The following is a 23,257-nucleotide window of genomic DNA, read 5'->3' on the forward strand; positions in this document are numbered from 1 at the left end:
CACACTTTCAAATGGGTTCACCTTGGCCTCATCACCAGTCACCAGCAGTAGTGCTTTATTCAGTATTCTTTCTGTTGCAAGAGATTTGTCTGCTCAGGCTGCCATAGCAACGTCCCACAGTCTGGGTGGCTCAAACAACAGAGGTTGATTTTTTCTTTTTCTTTTTCTTTTTTAAGATTTATTTATTTATTTATTCAACAGAGAGAGACAGCCAGCGAGAGAGGGAACACAAGCAGGGGGAGTGGGAGAGGAAGAAGCAGGCTTCCAGCAGAGGAGCCTGATGTGGGGCTCGATTCCATAACGCCGGGATCATGCCCTGAGCCGAAGGCAGACGATTAACGACTGAGCCACCCAGGTGCCCCAGAGGTTGATTTTCTCACAGCTCTGGAGCTAGATGTCCTAGATCAAGGTGTTTTCAGGGTTGGTTTGTTCTGAGGCATCTCTCCTTGGTTTGCAGAGAGCCACCTTCACCTTCTCCTTCTCCCTGTGCCCACCTGGTCTTTCCCCGTGTGACTGCTTGTCTGTGTCCAATTTTCCTCTGCTTATAAGGAGTCATATTGGATTAGGGACCATCCTAAATGTCTCATTTTAACTTCATTGCCTCTTTGAAGACCTTGTCTCCAAATATATTGACTTCATAGACATTGGGGGTTAGGACTTCATCATACGATTTGGGGTGGAAGTGGGGGACACAATTCAGTGCATTACTGGCTTCAAGCAACTCCACCAGCCTGGGACACAGAGGACAAATGGGGCTGCCTCATTGTCACCTTAGGGTTTTGCTTTCTTGGGTCAACTAAATCCTGTACCACTCATTCACCTGCTTCCTGGCTTCCCTCATTGTCTTTTTGTTGTCTTCTCCCTTGGAGTGTGTGTGTGCATGTGTGTGTGTCACTATTTACATGGGACAGGTTTCTATGTATATATAGGAAAGGACAGTCAAGGATCACAGCCTCTGATTAAATCCCCTAACAGTGATGGCAGCAACTCAGACTGGAAGTCTGTTGCAACTCAGAGGTATCAGAAGGAAATGAGGGAGCAGAAGGAAAACCAACCTCTCATTAGTGTCAGAGAGATAAGAAACAGTACAGTATGCCCACACCTAAATCATTGTCTGGCACATAGTAACCTCTCAGGAAACACTAACTGCTTGAAAATTTAATGCATAAAAATTACAGGCTATACATAAGGAACTTTCAGAGAACAACAAAATCTCTTGGAAGTATGAAATTCTCTGAAAACTGTACAAGGCTTGGAAAATCAGGAAATCTTCCAGAAGAAAAATATAAATTTTTAAAAGATGGCATGAGCCTCAGAAGATGGCAGAAGTGCAGGAAAACCCTAGGCTTGTCTCTTCCCAGGAATACAAGTAGATAGATAACTATCACCTCTTCCTAAATACTCCACAAATCATTCTGAAGACTGTCAGGACAAATGTCACAACTAACATAGAAAGGAGGCTGCCTCAAATCTGCAAGGAAAGAGAGTCTGCAGACAACTGGCCTGAAGGATTGTGCAGCCAAAGCACAACAGTGGAGTGCACTTAGCACACACCAGAGTCATTCTTTGGAGTGCAAAGCCCCAAACATTACATGACCTATTCTTCATAAAGCCATTACTTTCAGGAACAGGAAACATAACAGGCTTTCCTGATACAAAAAAAAAAGAAGGCAGAGGGTTAGAGAAGATGTCAAGATGGAAGAATTTATCCCACACGAAAGAACAAGATAAGGTCATAGCAGAAATCTAAGCAGAACAGTTACAAATAACATGCCTGATAGAGAATTTAAACTAAAAATCATCAGCATACTCACTTGGCTTGAAAAATATCATTGAAAACATTACCCTTACCACAGAGATAAAATATTTTAAAAAGATCCAATCAGAAATGAAGAAAGCTATAAATGAGATTGTTAACAGGCTTTAATGCAATGAACAAAAGGCTAGAGGAAACAGAGGAATGAATAAGTGATAAAGAGGACAAAACAGAAAATAATGAAGCTGAATAAGGGAGAAAGAAGAAATATAAAACACAAGAATAGATTTAGGGAACTCAGTGACTCCTTCTATTATAATAACACTCATATTATAGGAATCCCAGAAGTAGAAGAGAGAAAAGGGGACAAAAAAACTTATATGAGGAAATAATGGCTGAAAATGTCCCTAATCTGGGGAAGGAAAAGACATCCAAATCCAGGAGGCACAGAGAACTCCCACCAAAATCAACAGAAGCAGAGCAACACCAAGATATATTATAATTAAATTTGTAAAATATAGAGATATAGAAAAAATTCCTGAAAGCACCAAGACAAAAGAAATCCTTACTTACAATGGAAGATGGATAAGGCTAGCTGCAGATCTCTCAAGAGAAACTAATCAAGCCAGATGGAAGTGGCAGACTATATTGAATGTGCTGAATGGGAAAAATCTGTAGCCAAGAATATTCTATCCAGCAAGGCTATAATTCAGAATAGAAGGAGAGATAAAGCATTTCCCAGACAAACAAAAACTAAAGGAGTTTGTGATCAGGAAATCAGCCCTGCCAGAAATATTAAAGGGTATTTTTTGAATGGGAAAGAAAGACCAAAAGTGACAAAGACCATAAAGGATCAGAGAAAATCTCCAGAAACAATGACAAAATAAGTAATAATGTGGCACAAAATATGTATCAAAAATAATTACTTTGAATGTAATTGGACTACATGCTCCAATCAAAAGAAATAAGGTGTCAGATTTTTATCCATTAAACTGTTGAGATTAATGAGTGTATAAAGAAGAGGTGGTATATATACACGCAATGGAATATTACTCAGCCATCAAAAAGAATGAAATCTTGCCATTTGCAACAACACGGATGGAGCTAGAGAGTATTATACTGTGAAATAAGCCAGACAGGGAAAGACAAATACCATATGATTTCACTCATATGTGGATTTTAAGAAATAAAACAAACAAGTATAGGTGGAAAAAAGAGAGAGAGGCAAACCAGGAAACAGATCTTTAACTATGGAGAAGAAACTGATGGTTACCAGAGGGGAAGTAGGTGGGGGGATGGGTTAAATGGGTGATGGGTATTAAGGAAGACACTTGTGATGAGCACTGGGTTGTTGTATTTAAGTTTTGAATCACTATATTGCGCATCTGAAACTAATATTGTACTGTATGTTAACTACCTGGAATTTAAACAAAAACTTTAAAAGATAAAGAGATGTTGGATAAATTGCAAGAGCAGATGTAAAGTTGGAAATAGAATAGAAATCTAAGTCAGCATTGTATTCATGAAGTTAACTACTGTTTATGAACACTTGTCAGTAAACAAACAATATTAAAAAAAAAAGAAATAGGGTGTCAGATGGATTAAAAAAATCTATATGATGCCTACAAGAGACTCATTTTAGAACTAAAGATACCTGCATATTGAAAATGGAAGGGATGGACAAGGGAAATACAAATCAAAACTACAATGAGTTACCACCTCTCTCCTGTCAGAATGGCTAAAATCAAGAACAGAAGAAAAGACAGATGTTGGCGAGGATGTGGAGTAAAGGGAACACTCTTACAACATTGGTGAGAATGCAAACTGGTGCAGCCACTCTGGAAAACAGTATGGAGCTTCCTCAATGAGTTAAAAAAAGCACTACCCTACAACCCAGCAATTGCACTACTAGGTATTTACCCAAAGGATACAAGCACACTGATTCAAAGGGGCACATGCACCCCAATGTCTGTAGCAGCATTATCAATGACAGCCACATTATGGCAAGAGCCCACATGTCCACATGAATGGATGAAGAAGAGGTGGTATACATACAATGGAATATTACTCAACCACAAAAAGAGTGAAATCCTGCCATTTACAATAATGTGGATGGAGCTAGAGAGTATTATGCTAAGCAAAATAAGTCAGTCAAAGAAAGACAAATACCATATGATTTCACTCATATATGGAACTTAAGATACAAAGCAAATGATCATAGGGGAAAAAAGAGAGGCAAGAGGAGAAAAAGACTCTTAACTATGGAGAACAAATAGATGGTTACTGGAGGGGAGGAGGGTAAGGCAGTGGGTGAAAAAGTTGATGGGTATTAAAGAATACATTTATTGTGGTAAGCATTGAGAAATGGTCAGAAGTGTTGAATCACCATTGTATACCAAAACTAATGTAACACTGTATATTAATTAAAGTGGAATTTTAAAAATAATAAATAAATAAATAAGACCTTGAAATAAATTTTCTTTTTTTATAATAATTTTTTATTATGTTATGTTAGTCACCATACAGTGTATCCTTAGTTTCTGATGTAGTGTTCCATGATTCATTATTTGCGTATAACACCCACTGCACCGTGCTTAATACCCATTATTTTCATATAATACCCAGTGAACCTCCTTAATACCCATCACCGGCCTATCCCAATCAATCCCCCACCCCCTCCCCTCTGAAGCCCTCAGTTTGTTTTCCAGAATCCATAGTCTCTCATGGTTCATTCCCCCTTCTGTTTACCCCCCTTCATTCTTCCCTTCCTTCTCCTACCGATCTTCCTATTCTTATGTTCCATAAATGAGTGAAACCATATGATAATTGTCTTTCTCTGCTTGACTTATTTCACATAGCATTACCTCCTCCAGTCCCGTCCATGTAGCTGCAAATGTTGTGAAATCGTTCTTTTTGATGGCTGAGTAATATTCCACTGTATACATGGACCAGATCTTCTTAATCCAGTCATCTGTTGAAGGGCATCTCAGCTCCTTCCACAATTTAGCTATTGTGGACAATGCTGCTATGAACATTGGGGTGCATATGGCCCTTCTCTTCACTACATCTTTATCTTTGGGGTAAATACCCAGTAGTGCAATGGCTGGATCATAGGGTAGCTCAATTTTTAAGTTTTTAAGGGACCTCCACACTGTTTTCCAAAGTGGCTGTACCAACTTGCATTCCCACCAACAATGTAAGAGGGATCCCCTTTTTCCACATCTTCTCCAACATTTGTTGTTTCCTGCCTTGTCCATGTTTGCCATTTTAACTGGCATAAGGTGGTATCTCAAGGTGGTTTTGATTTGAATTTCCCTGATGGCTAATGATTTTGAACAATTTTTCTTATACCAACAAAGCTCAGATTAATTTGTTTTGATTTGCTTTGTATTTTTATAAATGTTGGGTCTTCTTGTTTAATTATACTGTTACATAGCTTCATAAAACATTTGCACGTTCCAATGTAAAATAAATTACATTAGTAAAACCTTCACACTGACTCTCCACCCAATACCATCCCTTCCCCAATACATAATTGAATTTTATAACTGAATGAAGAATACGTACAAATATATAATTCATATTTTACACTGTATTAAATCATCACTAACATACTATACATATAATTCTCCCTCTTACTTTTTGCATAACAATACATAGGATATTACTCACTCCTTTGTATAGGTGTCAAATCATCTATCTATTTTGTGGCTGTAACATTTCCTATTGAATATTTGAATTTTGTGTTTTACCATTTCAAATATTTCTGCAATTAATAACTTTCAGCATATATCTTTTTGTAATTTTTCAGTTTATTATTCCTTCCCTCCTCAACTTTATTTAGGTAAAATTGGCCAACAAAATCACATATATTTAAAGTGTACAATGTGATGATTTGATATATATGTACATGTAGTGGAATGATTACCACAATCAAGTTAATTAATACATCCATCACCTCACATATTTACTTCATGTTTGTGTGTGTCTGTCTGTAAAAATGCTTAAGATCTACTTTCTTAGCAAATTTCAAGTATTATTATTGTGGAATATAAAAGGGTGTTATAAATATAGTCACCATGCTATACATTCATCTTATAATTGGAAGATGAAAAGCATTATACATCTCCCTACTTTCCATCCCCTGCTAACCACCAATCTACTCTCAGTTTTTACGGCCCAGGATTTTCAAAGTGGGATCACTGGGGCAAAGTATAAAGGTGTGTTTTCCTAGGGATAGCCTAATCTGTACACACTGTGTACCCACCAACATTGTATGACAAAACATATTTTTCTACAATTTCACCCACAGAACGTCAAACTTGCAATCTTCCCCAATCTAATAGGGGATAAATGATATCTTAGTGTCGATGCCATTTCTAATTTGTAGTTCCCTCCTTAGACAAGGAATTGGATATGTTTAAGGGCCTTTTTCATTTTTATTATTTATTTATTCGTTTATTTTTAAAGATTTTATTCATTTATTTAACAGAGAGAGAGAGCCAGAGAGAGGGAACACAAGCAGGGGGAGTGGGAGAGGAAGAAGCAGGCTCCCAGCAGAGGAGGCTGATGTGGGTCTCAATCCCAGAACGCCGGGATCATGCCCTGAGCCGAAGGCAGACGCTTAATGACTGAGCCACGCAGGCGTCCCTATTTATTTTTTTATAATAATTTTTTATTATGTTATGTTAGTCACCATACAGTACATCCTTAGTTTTTGATGTAAAGTTCCATGATTCATTGTTTGCATATAACACCCAGTGCTCCATGCAAACGTGCCCTCCTTAATACCCATCACTGGCCTATCCCAATCCCCCACCTGCCTCCCCTCTGAAGCCCTCAGTTTGTTTCCCAGAGTCCATAGTCTCTCGTGGTTCATTCCCCTTCTGTTTAGCCCCCCTTCATTCTTCCCTTTTGCATTTTGCATTTTTAAAAAAATGTCCACTTAGATTCATGACAATCCTCTTTTCTTTTATTCCCTAACCTCCATTTTCAGGCACAAAATATATTGCTAGCAACCAAGGGGTGTCTAGACCTACAATTTGCAAACCCTTGGACTATTTTCCCATCTTATACATTTCTCCCTCTCAGAGTGTACCGCAGAGAAATTTTTTCCTTAGCTAATATTTCTCTTCCATTTCCTGTGACACGTTCATTTCACTATATTTAATGTTTATTAAATATAATGATAACCCTAGAAAGGACAAGTAGGATATCAGTCAACATTAACTGATAGTCTATTAATGATCGGAATTTATGCATTCACAACAGAATAACAGGAATGCCAAAAAATGGACTATGTGTGCAATCATTTAAAAAATCATTTCTGAAGATCTGTGTGAACAGCCATTTTTTACTCCTGTGTCCATAGAAAAACCAGTGCTGAGTATGTAGTAACCATCACACAAAGAGATATTCTCTCTGCTAAGCATAACATTCCAGATTCCTGTCCTCATTTTCCCAGGAAGGATCAAATGAAAAGATTCTTTAGAGCAGATTGTTCTCACTGTCAAATAACAGTCATTAAGTTCATGGTTTGTTCAAGAGTGAATTATGGAAATGTCTGTGATACATCTTGAGGGCAGTGGGTCTGGATTGTTTCAAGGAAGTCCTAAGTCATCTTTTGGCACCAGTGCCAGGCCAACACTGAGAATAATTCAGGAGCTGGCTGCCTCACTTTTCCCATTTTCATTCCCAGCATTCTGAAGTAAATAGGCTTGCCCGGAGTCCACAGGGTCCTTGAAAATCTCTTCTTTTCTAAGAAGAACTTTTGCATCACTCACCACAGTCTCAAGGAAATAATTTTGCAGGTAGAAAATCTTCCTAAAGTAAACACCAGTGGCAAAGGGTCCTCCACTAACAGAGCAGAATTTTTCCACATATCTCAACAGTTTTTCCCTTAATGACTCATCATCCTTCTCAATTGATAGCAAATGGGGAGACCTAAGGTTTGCCTTGAGTTTCTCCACTGACACGTGCAAGTCCTTGGCTATGATTTCCAGGGATGCATCATCCAGCCCAAAGTAAGACCTGTAGAGGGTTAAAGTCTGTTCCAGCTTCTCTACATCTTTATCACTGATCAAACCCATGAAAGGGATGGTAGCCGATGCTCCAGCTTTCAGGGCCTCCAGCCAGACCTTCTGTCTCAGGGAATCCCTCTTCCGGTCAATGGCAGCCTCAGTAACATTTGGCAGGTATTGCATGAAGATGTGGCGCTTGTGGGCTGGGAGCTCCCTCAGAAGGGTGGTCTCCAGGCTTTGGAAATCATATTCAGACAAATCAAGGCTGGAGACTAAGAAGATCTGCGTGTCACTCATATTGGCTCTCTGCAGTTGAGTCACACAGTCATTGCGGATCCTTTGCAGGATTTCATCCTTATTGAAAGTGCTGGGTTTAGTTCTTCGTGCGTTATGTAAATCACTGTCCACTTTAGATCGGACAAAGTAGAATTTCTTCTTCATTTTTTTAATTGCTGTAGCCAGATGCACATCACTCTCTTTGAAGCGTGTAGCAGAGATGATAATAAAGAAGTCATACTCACTAAATTTCATTTTCTTCAGATACTTCTGTGGCTGAAAGGTAATGCTCATCATACCAGGCAGGTCCCAAAATATCACATTGGGAACCTTTGGGTGTTTGTATGAGATTCTCTCCAAGGTTGTCTCCACTGCCCCGGTGGGGGCAGCCTCTTCTTCCTCATGCCCCACCCCCCGCAGAGCATTGATTAAGCTGGACTTCCCTGCCCCAGGTTCCCCGGTCACAGCGATGTTCAGAGGGGCATTGTCAATCTCTCTCAATGAGTCACTAATTGCAGAAATCACTCTCTGAAGGTTCCCCTCCTTCAGGTGTGTTTCGATCAACGTGATGGTTTCCTGAGAGAGGATTTTGCTTTCCAGCTTGAAGTCCTTAAAAAACTTTTCAAAGCTGGAAGCCAAATCACCACCCTTTGTATAAGAGGGTGTGGAAGAGGAGGACTGACCCATGGCTGGAGCAGTAGAAGACACTCTGGGGACGAGAGAAGAGGGAAGGAAAAAGTATAACAAGGAGTGGCTTGGGCTGTGTTGTTAGGGACAGGTATAAGGTCAGTCCTGGCCACAATATTGTATCCAGGAGCCCTTCTCTTTCTGTCCAGCATTGCATTTGTTCAGGATCTTCCCTTATTTTGGAAAACCGTTCTTCAATAAGACACTCTTCATTCTTCCGGACTAATTTCAAAGCCTGATTCTTCTATCCAAACTTTCCTGCCCACATTATTCTTTACTTATCTTGCTTTGGTTTTCTTTATTTGTAATGCTATGAAAATATTACTTTTTCATTGTGGCAAATCTAAGGAGACAGCACCAGCACTTACCTCAACACCTCTTCCCACCTGTGGTGTAAGACCCTCCAGAAAACCCACTTCTGATAACCTCCAACATCACCATGTCATAGAACTTGGTTCTCACACGAGGCACCTAAGTAAGGATGAATGGCTCCTTTCTTTCTCAGAAAATATACTGTATATCTTCATTAGGAGGTAGAAAATTTTAATGATTACGAATGTATTTTCTTTTATCTAGAAAGTATGCTGGCTCATGAAACAAAGTTTGAAAGGACTCTGTTTTTCATAGAACAGCAACAGAAGGGGGCATGGAGCCCCGTGTTCTAAGAACTATGTTGGACTATCCACTTGGGTCTTGCTATGAGCCATCCCAGCTGTTCTGAGACCCCACCCATCACCTGCTTCATGCCTGTGTATAAAAGTAAACAGAAATCATGTAGGGGAGATAATCCACCTGGAGGACTGACTGATGCATAAAGTGTCAGTGATGTAAATGATCATGTTAGCAAAGACTGAAGCAAGAGCTGAATGGGATGTAAGATATCAGACATGATAAGGGGGTCCCTCTGTCACCTTCTCTGATGTCAATGAAACTGAGCAGGTTCTGGAGTCCTGGACCTATCTGATCACTGGAGATTTATACCTTGAGATGAGGCACCAGAAGAAATCATACCCAGCACTAAAGGTAATGTGAAAGATTTGTATACTGTCCCCTACAGAGATTGAGAGCAGAGTTTTTAGACCAGGAAGCAAGTCACTTCAAGTCACCATTGATGTCTGGGAAGCATTCAGGCTGGAGAGGTGTCCTTTGGCTAAAATGAGGGATCAGACACATCCTCCAGGGACTTCCTGGTAGCCATAGGCTGCAGTCCAGGAGAGGATGGCAAAAGATATTTTTGAAAGAAATTATTCAGACCAAGTGTACATTGTCTGGACTGGCACACATATGAATGGGGCATGCAGACATTCTCCTTAGAAGAGAAAACTGGGGGGAGGGTGTATATCTTGTCAAGGGTGAAAGAGGCAGCTATTAAACAAGCAGGAATCATGGTGCCAGCACCTCTGACTACACAGCAGGAATATTCTTCACATACAGAAGAGTGAAAATCCTGAGCATCTGGCATGTGCAGGGACAACCTCTTGCTGGGTGGAGAGCAAACCACCCCACCACTCCTTTGGGGAGCAGGCATCTCACAAAGCAGACTGAGCAAGCCTGAGTGTGGAAGTGGCATATACAACCTGGGCCTCAAGGAGGAGCCAACAAGGTGAGACTCCATCCCCATCAGGTGTAGTCTCATGCCTGTGCATTCTCAGAGGATGGGGAAAAACAGAGTCCTTTAAACACCTTGTTTCATGAACCAGCACACTTTCTAGATAAAATATTACATAGGAGGGTGAGGAAATCTAACTGAGACAGGTCCTAAGGAATGGACAAATAAAGAGAAAGGGAACCAAATGACAGGGTTAGAGGGTAAGCAGATGTGGACAGCAAAATTCTGTGTGCTGAGCAAATTTCAACCTCACAAAAGCCATGCCCTATTGTTAAGGTTCTATACCTCACCTGATGTTGTGTGTGAAGCTCTGTTATTTATTATTTTCTTCTGCAATAACAATGCAGGGGGAGCAGAGGCAGAGTACTTTATGGTATCTGTGGGAGCTTGTATTTCACCCTCTGGCAGTGTGTCCTCTGCAGCTGGAATAGAAATGGGAGGGAAGGTGAGAAATCAATGCCAATAAACCTTAGGTGTACATCTCTATATACATTGCTCATCTCATCCCCTTAACCAACCTGTAAGGACATACGATCATTTCCAACTTCAAATTAAAAATCAAATAAATGATGAAGTTGAGAAACAGACAATGAGGGTCTTACTGTTAGCAATGCTCAGACCTAGGATTCAAGGTGAAGGCCCTCTTCTAAGGGCAGAGCTCTGTGTCAGGAAGCAAAGGCAGAGCACAAAATTAGGTGGGGAGAGGTAAAATTAAGACTCGAAATGAAGTCAGTGTGAGACATACAGGATTTATAGTTCTATGGAGAGATGTGTTCAAAAGAAAGCCACGGGGCCATAATGGATCCATTTAGGTTGAAGCCCCAAGTCAGTAAACCAAAATTTAGTACCTAACAGCAGTTTCAATCCCCAGGGATGTAATCTTACAGCAGTCAACTTGACAGTTTCCTGGGCAACACTAAAAACTATACTGACAGATCCTTTTCTCTCCCCTTAGGACTGCAACTGTGGCTAAACAAGGGTTCTTGCCTCATAATTGTTTTTCTGCTTTCTCTCTTCATTTAAAAGCCTTTCCTTTTCTACAGCGTAATGGAGCTCCTTTCTATTTCGTAGATGGGCTATTACCCAATTCAAAAATCGCTTAATAAAGTCAATTAGGTCTTTGGAATTACTTGGTTCAATTTGTTTGTTTAACAGATTTGGTGGCAGTGTCTAGATCCAAAGCAAACTTCTGACTCTATTTGGGGACAACAAGAAACACATGTGTGGGGCCCAATGAATCCTTTTGAGTTCACTCTTTCTCAGCATTTCCAAGGGCCACTGGTAAGTCCATCTTGCTTTGGCCTCTGATCTTTTTTGCATTAGAGCTTCTGAATGAATTGCCTTTCCAACCCAGGGTTAATGGATGACTCTGTCACTGACACAGAAGGCTCTGACAGAGCAACAGTTCTTAGCCCTTGGCTCAATCCAGGTGTCCGCATTGGAATCCCTTCCCCAGTTACAGTCCACAGTCTGTATTTACTGCTCTTTGGTGGCTTAGTCTGTTCCCCATTTCCTGTCTGCAGTCTTCATTAATGGAACCTGCTGGTTTAGTCCACAATGGAAATTTGTGGTTATGTGTAGAGGGCACTCTATTGAATAGTTCATAGTAACTTAAACCTAGGCCTTTGTTCTGAACTCAGATTCCAAGTTGGGAACTGTTGGTGGCAGCTACAGTTCTCCATATGTGTGGAATCAGACTGAAGTTCCCATTCTTGGAGGTCTGTTGGTTCAATCCCTGTCCCAGTCTCTAGTTATTTGGGTACTTCTAGTGTCCATAGTTCAATTACATCAGTACTGTTGGTTTCTCTTAATATGTCCATGAAGTATAAGATTAGCTTACAGTAAAACACTAAATAGGCAAATGAGTAAATAAATAAATAAAAAATAAATGAGATCTTTAAAACTCCAAACAGTTAAGGGCTCTACCTGCCAGCACATTGTGTATGTTAAATCTAAGATCCATGTTTCTGCCTCTTACCCTGTTGGTAGGAATGAAAACTAAGGCTGCACTCTGGAAAATAGTACAGAGGTGACTCAAAAAGTTAAAAATAGAACTACCATATAATCCAATAATTGCAATACTAGGTATTTACCCAAATAAAAAAATACTGATTCCAATGGATACATGCACCCCAATATTTACAGCAACATTATCTACAATAGCTAAACTATGGAAAGAGCCCAAATGTCCACTGACTAATGAATGGATAAAGAACATGTGGTACATATACAGAGAATGGAATATTATTCATCCATAAAAAAAGTTCTTCCCATTTACAAAGACATGGATGGGCTCAAAAGCTAATGATGTACTTACTGTATGGTGACTAACATATCATAATAATAATAAACAAAGATGTGGATGGACTATCATATCATTCTGAACACCTATGAATTCAACCTGAGATGTAAGAAAAGAATTGCTGAATCTCCACAAGTAGAAAAGTGACCAATTTTTGCAAGGTAGGAGGTACAGGAAAGTGAATCTGAGGGAAGATATTGGAAGACAAAGAGAGGGGGAGGGAGCCTCCATAACCCAGCTATTGGAAAGCAAAATAGCCCCAGAGCACAAAATTGGAAATCTGCTGTAGAAATCTTCTCCAGCGAAAGACATCCCTGCCCAAAAGGTGCTCACTAGGTGAAGCGGAAAAGAATCCTAGGTAGGACAGTATGGTCTTAGGATCTCCTGAATCACAGAAAGAACTGGGAGTGCCTGAGTCAGTAGAGTTTCTCTACTCCAAGCACTGGAGTAGAGAAACTAGTCAGTGAGCTCCAGAGGAGGCTCTCAGCTCATTTTGCCATAAACCACAAGGCGTGGCCCAATGGGGTGACTGCTCTCTGCATGGGGACCCTGCAAAGAACGGGAACATGGGGATCTTCTACCTTCCCCTGGGAAGGGCAGAGCAGGCTCATACAGGACCAAGCAACAGCTCTCTGTGCAGGAGCCCTGTAAAGGACAGTAACCGGCAACCATCCACCTTTCCCCAGGAGGATTGGTGCAGGCATGCACCGCAGGAGTCTGCAGAGTTTGGCACACAAAAAAGTGAAGACTGTTTATCCCTGAGAGAGGGGACCATGATTTTTTAGCTCTGGGGCTGGAGATTGGGCATGGCCATTTTTATTTTGATCCTCTAAAGAGGCATGAAAAGCCTTCAGGGAAAAAACACCATTCAGAGCAACTAAAAACAACTTATATTGAGTCTGGTCCACTCACAAGAGGAGATGAACTATTCCCAGGCAAAGACACCTAAGACCCAGCACAGCAGGACCCACCCCCAGACGGCCAACTGGAAGAACAGGTAAACAGCAAGCTTACAGCTCACATGAGATTGTAAAACTCCAGGGCTAGGAGAAAATAGTATATAGAATTTGAGGTTTTTCCTTATGATTCATTTATCTTTCAGTTTAAAATTCTGCATTTTTTTCTTTTTTCCTCTTTCAACTAGTTTCTTACTCTATCAATCCTTTGTTTTTAAGTCTTTTTTTAACTTTCACTTTTTACATTTACTATGTAAGTGTGTGTGTATATATATATATATTCTTCATTTTTGGCTTCCTTTCTCCATTCATATGCATACACACCCTATATATATACACACACAAAAATATATGTATTTTTCTCTATTCAATTATATATATATGTAATTGTATGTGTGTGTGTTACACACACACACAAAATACAAATATATATATTTTGTTTTGCTTTCCTTACAATTTTGGGAATTAGTGTCTTCTAACACAGACCAAAATACACTCAGGATGAAGTGGATCACCCTGTTTTGTCCACCCTATGAAATTATATACTATCTTCCCCTGTCCTTTTTTTTCTTTCCCTTTTTTTCTTTTTCTTCTTCATTTTTTTTCTAGTTTCTGACCTCTTCAGATTTGTCTAGTCCATATTTCACTTGGTTTATGGTTCATATTTTTGATAATGCTCACTCATTCATTATTCTCTGGACAAAATGACTAGAAGGAGGGATTCACAACAAAAGAAAGAACCAGAGGTAATACTCTCTGCCACAGAACTAATTGATATCAATATAAATAAAATGTCAGAGATGGAATTCAGGATAACAATTATAAAGTTACTAGCTGGGCTTGAGAAAAAAAAGGATAAAAGACACAAGAATATCTTAGTGCAGAAATGAGATTTAATCAGGCCAAAAATAAAAATGCTCTAACTCAGACGTAATCTAAATTGGATACTCTAACAGGGAGGATAAATGAGGCAGAAGAGAGAGGGAGTGACATAGAAGAGAAGTTGATGGAAAGGAAGGAAGCTGAGGAAAAGAGAGATAAACAACTAATGGACTATGAGGGGAGGCTTTGAGAAGTCAGTGATATCATAAATCAAAACAATATTAAGATTATTGGGGTCACTGAGGAAGAAGAGAGAGAGAGAGGACCCAACGGTATATTTGAGCAAATCATAGCTGAGAAATTCTCTAATCTGGGGAAGGAAACAGGCATTTAAGTCCAATAGATAAAGAGAATGCTTCTCAAAATAAATAAAAATAGATTACACCCAACATATAATAGTGAAGCTTACAAATTTCAAGGGAAAGAGAAAAAATCCTGAAAGCAGCTCGAGACAAGAGGTTCTTAAGCTACAGGGGTAGAAACATTAGTCTGACATCAGAGCTGTCCACAGAGACCTGGCAGGCCAGAAAGAGCTGGCATGATATATTCAGGGTACTAACTGAGAAAAAACATGCAGCTGGGAATACTTTATCCAGCAAGGGTGTCATTCAGAATGGAGGAGAGATAAAGAGTTTCCAGGACAAACAAAAACTAAAGGAATTCATGAACACTAAGCAAGACCTGCAAGAAATATTAAAGGGGATCCTATAAGCGAGGAGAGAGCCCAAGAGTAACATAGACTAGAAGAAACAGAGACAATCTACAGAATCATGAACTTTAAAGATAATACAATGGTATGAAATTCATATCTTTCAATAGTTACTCTGAATGTAAATGGGCTAAATGCTCCAACCAAAGGACACAGGTTATCAGATTGGATGAAAAAGCAAGACCCATCCATATGCTGTCTACGAGAGACTGATTTTAGATGCAAAGTCACCTCCAAATTGAAAGTGAGGGGGTAGACAATTTATCATTCTAATGGACCTCAAAACATGGCTGGGGTAGCAATCCTCATATCAGAAAAATTAGATTTTAGACCAAAGACTGTAGTAAGGGATGGAGAGAGATACTATATCAAACTTAAAAGGTCTACCCAACAAGAAGATCTAACAATTATAAGTATTTATGTCTCTAACTTGGGAGCAGCCAATTATATCAACCAACTGATAACCAAATTAAAGAAACTCATTGATAATAATACAATAATAGTAGGGGACTTCAATACCCCACACACAGCAATGGACAGATCATCTAAGCAGAAGATCAACAAGGAAACTAGGACTTTGAGTGACACACTTGACCAGATGGACTTCACAGATATACAGAGAGCGTGCCATCCTAAAGCAACAGAACACAGTCTTCTCAAGTGCACGTGGAACATTCTCCAGAATAGATCACATACTGGGTCACAAAATTAGGTCTCAACAAAAACAAAAGATTGGGATTATTCCCTGCATGTTTTCAGACCACAATGCTTTGAAACTTGAACTCCATCAGAAGAGGAAATTTGGAAGGAACTCAAACACTTGGAGGCTAAAGAGAATCCTACTAAAGAATGAATGGGTCAACAGGGAAATTAAAAAAGAAGAATTTTTTTCAAAACTCTTGGAAACTAAGAAAATGAAAACACAACTGTTCAAAATCTTTTGGATACAGCAAAGGAGGTCCTAAGAGGGAAGTACATAGCATTATAAGCCTTTCTCAAAAAATTATAAAAGCCAGGTACACAAGCTAAACTTACATGTAAAGGAGCTGGAGAAAGAAGAGCAAATACAGCCTAAACCAAGCAGGAGAAGAGAAATAATAACTATCAAAGCAGAAATCAATGAAATAGAAACTAGAAGAACAGTAAGACAAATCAATGAAACTAGAAGTTGTTTCTTTGAAAGAATTAATAAAATTGATAAAGCCCTAAGCAAACTTATCAAAAAGAAAAGAGAAAGGACCCAAATTAATAAAATCATGAATGAAAGAAGAGAGATCATGATCAACAGCTAGGAAATACCACAATTTTAAGGACACACTATGAGCAACTATATGCCAACAAGTTAGTCAATCTGGAAGAACTGGATGTATTCCTGGAAACTTATAAACTACCAAAACTGAAACAGGAAAAAAATGGAAAACATGAACAGACCTATAACCAGCAAGGAATTTGAAGCCATAATAAAAATCTCCCAAAACACCAGAGTCCAGAGCCAGATGACTTCCCAGGGGAATTCTACCAAACATTTAAAGAGGAACTAATACCTATTCTTCTGAAGTTATTTTTTAAAAAGATTTTATTTTTTTATTTGACAGAGAAACAGTGAGAGAGGGAACACAAGCAGAGGGGAGGGGAGAGAGAGAAGCAGCTTCCTGCTGAGCAGGGACTGTGGCACAGGGGTCAATCCCAGGACCCCGGGATCATGTTCCGAGCCAAAGTCAGATGCTTAACAAATGAGCCACCCAGGCACCTATAAAGTTATTTCAAAAATAGAAATGGAAGGAAAACTTTCTATGAGGCTAGCATTACCTTGATCCCAAAACCAAAGAACCCACCAAAAAGGAGAATTATAGACCAATATCTCTTATGAACACGGATGCCAAAATTCTCACTAAGAAACTAGCCAATAGGATCCAGCAATTCATTAGAAGGATTATTCACCACGACCAAGTGGGATTTATTCCTGGGCTGCAAGAGTGGTTCAATGTTCACAAACAATCAATATGATATATCCCATTAATAAAAAAAAAAAGATCAAGAACCATATGATCCTCTCAATTGATGCAGAAAAAGCATTTGACAAAATATAACATCCTTTCTTGATGAAAACTCTTCAAAGTGTAGGGATAGAGGGAACATGCCTCAATATCATAAAAGCCATCTACAAAAAGCCCACAGCAAATATCATTCTCAATGGGGAAAAACGGAGAGCTTTTCCCTTAAGTTCAGGAAGATGGCAGGGATATCCACTATCAGTACTGTTATTCAATACAGTACTAGAAGTCCTAGCCTCAGTAATCAGACAACAAAAAGAAATAAAAGGCATTCAGATTGGCAAGGAAGAAGTCAAACTCTCACTCTTTGCAGATGACATGATACTTTATGTGGAAAACCCAAAGACTCTACCCCCAAATTGCTAGAACTCATAGAGCAATTCAGCAATGTGGCAGGATATAAAATCAATGCACAGAAATCAGTTGCATTTCTATACATTAACAATGTGACTGAAGAAAGAGAAATTAAGACATTGATCCCATTTACATTTACACCAAAAACCATAAGATACCTAAGAAGAAACCTAAGCAAAGAGGTAAAGGATCTATACTCCAGAAACTACAGAACACTTATAAAAGAAATTGAGGAAGACACAAAGAGGTGGAAAAACATTCCATGCTCATGGATTGGAAGAATAAACATTGTGAAAATGTTTTTGCTGTCCAGAGCAATCTACACATGCAATACAACCCCTATCAAAATACCATTAACATTTTTCACAGAGCTGGAATAAATAATTCTAAAATCTGTATGGAACCAGAAAAGACCCTGAGTAATTGAAGGAATTTTGAAAAAGAAAACCAAAGTTGGTGGCATCACAATGCCAGACTTCTAGCTATATTGCAAAGCTGTAATCTTGAAGACAGTATGGTACTAGCACAGGAACAGACACTTACACCAATGAAACAGAATAAAGGGCCCAGAAATTGACTGTCAACTCTATGGTCAACTAATCTTCAACCAAGCAGAAAAGAATATTCAATGGAAAAAGGGCAGTCTCTTCAATAAATGGCACTGGGAAAATGGGACAGCCACATGCAGAAGAATGAGAGTGGTCTTTTTGCTTACATCATACATGAAGATAAACTCAAAATGGATGAAAGACCTCAATGTGAGACAGGAATCCATCACAATCCTAGAGGAGAACACAGGCAGCAACCTCTTCAGCCTTGACCGCAGCATCTTCTTGCTGGACACATCTCCAAAGGCAAGGGAAACAATAGTGAAAATAAACTAATGGGACTTCATTAAGATAAAAAGGCTTCTGCACAACAAAAGAAACTCAACAAAACTAATAGGCAGCTTACAGAATGGGAGAAGATATTTGCATGTGACATATCAGATAAAGAACCAGTATCCAAGATCTATAAAGAACTTCTCAAACTCAACACCCAAAAAACAAATAATCCAGTCAGGAAATGGGCAGAAGACATGAACAGACATTTCTAAAGAAGATATGCAAATGGCCAACAGATACATGAAAAAGTGCTCAAGATCACTTGGCATCAGGGAAATACAAATCAAAACCACAATGAGATACCACCACATACCAGTCAGGATGGTTAAAATTAATAAAACATGAAACAACAAATGTTAGCCAGGATATGGAGAAAAGGGAACCCTCTTACACTGTTGGTGGGAATGAAAGATGGTACAGCCACTCTGGAAAACAATGTGGAAATTGCTCACGATGTTAAAAATAAAGCTACCCTATGACCCAGCAATTGCACTACTAAGTATTTATCCCAAAGATACAAAGGTAGTGATCTGAAGGGGCACCTGCACCCCAATGTTCATAGCAGCAATGTCCACAATAGCCAAACTGTGGAATGAGCAAAGATGTCCATCAACAGATGAATGAATAAAGAAGATGTGGTACATATATGCAATGGAATATTACTCAGCTAGCAGAAAGGATGAATACTTACCATTTACATCGATGTGGGTGGAACTGGAGAGTAGTATGCTGAGTGAAATAAGTCAAACAGAGAAAGACAATTATCATATGGATTCACTTATATGTGGAATATAAGAAACAGCACAAAGGATCATAAGGGAAAGGAGGGAAAACTGAATGGGAAGTCACCAGAGAGGGAGAAAAACCATGAGAGACCCTTAACTATAAGAAGGGTTGCTGGAGGGGAGGTGGGGGGGGATGTGGTAATTGGGAGATGGGCATTAAGGAGAGCACGAGATGTGATGAGCACTGGGTGTTATACGTAACTGGTAAATTATTGAACATGACATCTGAAACTAATGATGCACTGTATGTTGGCTAATGAATTTAAATTAAAAAAATAAAGATAAAAAAAGATGTGGATGGAGCTAGAGATTATTACGCTAGACTCACGCAAAGAAGCATACCATATTTCACTCATATGTGGAATTTAACAAACAAAACAAACAGTCATAAGTGGCAAAGAAGAGAGGCAAACCAAGAAACAGACTAACTATAGAGAACAATCTAATGGCTACCAGAGAGGAGATGGGTAAGGGGATGGGTGGAATAAGTGATGAAGATTAAGGGAGTGTACTTGTGATGTGCACCAGGTATTGTATGTAAGTGTTGAATATATTGTACACCTGAAGCTAGTATTATACTGTATGTTAACTAACTGGAATTTAAACAAAAACTTGGAAGGAAAAAAAGAACTATGATCCTGGGAGCCATAAAAATCTACCAGTCTGTTTTGTAGAGCCACAAAATAAGGCTAGACAAAAATGTGTGTGTTGTCCCCTATTTCTGACGAGGATGGCTGGCCAGAAATGTGGATTTAACTCCATTTATGGCTAAGGTCCTACCAAACTGCAGCCAGCCCTCAGGGGAATTACAACCTGGAATTACAGTGGCCATTATGAAGAACGTTCCAACTAGATAAGGTCATTTAAGAAGTGCACTTAAAAGCAATGCCTTCAAAATGCCAAAAACAGCTTCATCGAAAGTGTCATTGCAAAACGCTGCTAAAAAAATGTAAAAATACAATAAAAGTACCCAAAACAAAAGACTATAAGACTGAAGTAATCCTTACTATTTTCCACTATCCTCCTTTATTTGAATACTCATTCTAAATGATCCTCTGTCTGAGGTATCTTGACAGAAACCACAAACAAAAATCAACTCTAGAGGCTATTTAAAGTTCACCTATTCCTTTGCCACCCCCAAAATTTCCCCTGTTTATCTTGATGGGCTTATGAATTATTGGTCTTAGGAAACTTAAATCCTTCTTGGGGGATCTTGAATTCTACCTCTGCCTCCTACAGTTATACATCTTATCATGTCTTTGAAATATAAACACACTCACAATCACTGGAAAGTAAAGTGTAGTGGAAGCCTTTTATAAATCAAACTGCCAAAAACTGGGGATTGTGCCCATACTCTGGCACAGTCTCCTTAAGATTAATTCCAGGGATAAACAGAAATCTTAAAAAGCTTCTCTACAGATATTGGTAACTATTAAGTTTTTTTCTGTGTGTTAGTGTGTGTGTCCATATATATATGCAGTAAACATGTGATACTTTTCTATCTCTGGAGGGTTTTGTTGTAAAAGATCTCTATTTAGTTGGCTTGAAGGCAAGCACTTGTAAAGATTGAGCATTCTAAAACTCTGAGAAAGATAGAAACTAATCTAAATGTTCATGTTCATGTGATCTGAAATATTTTGTATTAAAGGTAATTTAAATTTGCTGGTTTAATTAAAATAAACATGTGTTTAGAGTTGTGAGCATTAAATTAACATTTTTATTCTACCTGTGCTAACCTAAAGTCAAATAAATAATTTGATGTCACCTCTGTCACAAAAATTTTTTTAACAGATTAAAACCATCAAGTGAGATTTACTCCTAGGATGCTAGGTTGGTTCAATATTCACAAAACACTTAATGTGACTCATCAGATCAATAAGGAAAGGGACAAAAACTATGTGGTCATTTCAATAGATGCAGAAAAAGCATTTGACAAAACATAACATCGATTTATGATAAAAATCTTCAACAAGGTAGGTCTAGAGGGAACATACCTCGACATATTAAGGCCATATATGAAAAACCCTCAGTGAACATCATACCCATTGGAGAAAAAAAATGAGAACATTTCCCCTAAGGTCAGGAACAAGATAAGAATGTTCACTCTCACCACTTTTATTCAACATAGTGCTGGAAGATCTAGCTATAGCACTTAGACAACATAAAGAAATAAAAGTCATCCAAACTGGTTAGGAAGAAGCACAACTTTCACTATTTGTGAATGAAATGATACTATATACAGAAAACCCTAAAGACTCTACCAAAAACACTAGAACTGATATGAATTCAGTAAAGCCACAGGATACAAAATCAATGTACAGCATTCTGTTGCATTGCTGTATACTAATAATGAAGTAGCAGAAATAGTAATCAGGAAAACAACCCTATTTACAATTGCAACAAAAACAATAAAATATCTAGCAATAAACAACCAAAGAGGTGAAAGACCTGCACTCTGAAAACTATGATACTGCTTAAAGAAATTCAAGGCAATGCAAAGAAATGGAAAGACATTCCATGTTCATGGGTTAGAAGAACAAATATTGTTAAAAATGTCTCTACAACACAAAGAAATCTACAGATTCAATGCAGGCTCTACAAACATGCCAACAACATTTTTCACAGAAATGGAATGAATAATCCTAAAATTTCTATGGAACCACCAAAAATCCTGAATTTCCAAGACAATCTTGAGAGAGAAACAAAACAAAACAAAACAAAACAAAACAAAACAACTAGAAGTATCACAATTCCAGGCTTCAAGCTATATTACAAAGCCGTAGTAATCAATAGAGTATGGGACTGGCATAAAAACAGACACATAGGGGAGCTTGGGTGGCTCAGTTGGTTAAGCATTTGTCTTCAGCTCAGATCATGGTCCCAGAATCCTGGGATCGAGCCCCGTGTCAGGCTCCCTGCTCAGCAGAGTCTGTTTGTCCCTCTCTCTCTGCCCCTCCCCTTCTCATGTTGTCTCTCTTGCACTCTCTCTCTCTCTCTCAAATAAATAAATAAATAAATAAAATCTTAATACAAAAATAGACACATAGGTCAATGGAACATAATAGAAATCCCAGAAATAAATCCACAGTTATATTGTAAATTGATATTTGACAAAGCAGGAAAGAATATACGAAAGGCAAGAGATAGACTTCAACAAATGGTGCCAGGTGATCTGGTCAGCTACATGCTGAAGAATGAAACTGGATCACTTTCTTACACCATTCACAAAAATAAAGTCAAAATGGATAAGGACTTAAATGTGAGACCTGAAACCATAGAAGAGTGCGCAGGCAGTAATGTCTTTGACACCAGCTACAGCAACATTTTTCTAGATGTCTTGTCCCCTGAGGCAAGGGAAACAAAAGCAAATTAAGCTATTGGGACCACATCAAAATAAAAACCTTGTGTACAGCAAAGGCAAAACTTTTATGCAGGAAGGGCAAAAATCAGCAAAACTATAAGACAGCATACTGAATGAGAGAACATATTTACACGTGATATATGTAATAAAGAGTTAGTATCCAAAATCTATAAGGAAATAATACAAGTCAAAACACAAAAAACAACCCAATTTAAAAATGAGCAGAAGTGGGGCACTTGGGTGGCTCAGCTGGTTGTGTCAGACTCTTGATTTTGGCTCAGGTCATGATCTCAGGGTTGTGAGATTGAGCCCCATATCAGGCTCTGTGCTGGCATGGAGACTGCTTAAAATTCTCTCTGTCCCTCTGCCCCTCCCCACTATCTCTCCCTTACTCTAAATAAATAAACAAACAAATAAATAAATAAGTAAATAAAATGGGCAGAAGACACGAACATCTATTTCTTCAAGGAAGACATCCAGATAACCAATAGACACAATAAAAGATGTTCAACATCACTCATCATCAGGGAAATGCAGATCCAAAGAATAATAAGATATTACCTGATGTATGTCAGAATGGCTAAAATTAAAAACACAAGGAACAAAAGTGTTGGGAAGGATG

At 38.7% G+C, this 23,257-nt stretch overlaps 1 protein-coding gene across 8 annotated transcripts in view; it reads right to left on the reverse strand.

Moving 5' to 3' along the window:
- The window catches only part of LOC113261538 (interferon-gamma-inducible GTPase 10-like), a 57,503-nt gene that overhangs the window by 29,468 nt on the left and 4,778 nt on the right, over positions 1 to 23,257 (reverse strand). The window contains exons 2-5 of one of the 8 annotated variants that reach the window (XM_057307214.1): positions 19,181 to 19,218; positions 18,321 to 18,451; positions 10,639 to 10,770; positions 6,410 to 8,761 (exon numbers count right to left, since the gene is read on the reverse strand). The exons of 1 other annotated variant lie outside the window; for it this stretch is intronic. In XM_057307214.1, coding sequence (XP_057163197.1) covers positions 7,414 to 8,739 — 1,326 coding nt within the window. In that variant the 5' untranslated portion in view covers positions 8,740 to 8,761; positions 10,639 to 10,770; positions 18,321 to 18,451; positions 19,181 to 19,218 and the 3' untranslated portion in view covers positions 6,410 to 7,413. Of the gene's footprint in view, positions 1 to 6,409; positions 8,762 to 10,638; positions 10,771 to 18,320; positions 18,452 to 19,180; positions 19,219 to 22,540; positions 22,619 to 23,257 lie in introns of those variants that run through there. 6 more of the 8 variants (XM_057307215.1, XM_044387294.3, XM_044387291.3 and 3 more) reach the window with 6 other exon arrangements.

The sequence above is a fragment of the Ursus arctos genome, unplaced genomic scaffold (genome assembly GCF_023065955.2).
Source record: "Ursus arctos isolate Adak ecotype North America unplaced genomic scaffold, UrsArc2.0 scaffold_5, whole genome shotgun sequence".
NCBI lineage: Eukaryota > Metazoa > Chordata > Mammalia > Carnivora > Ursidae > Ursus > Ursus arctos.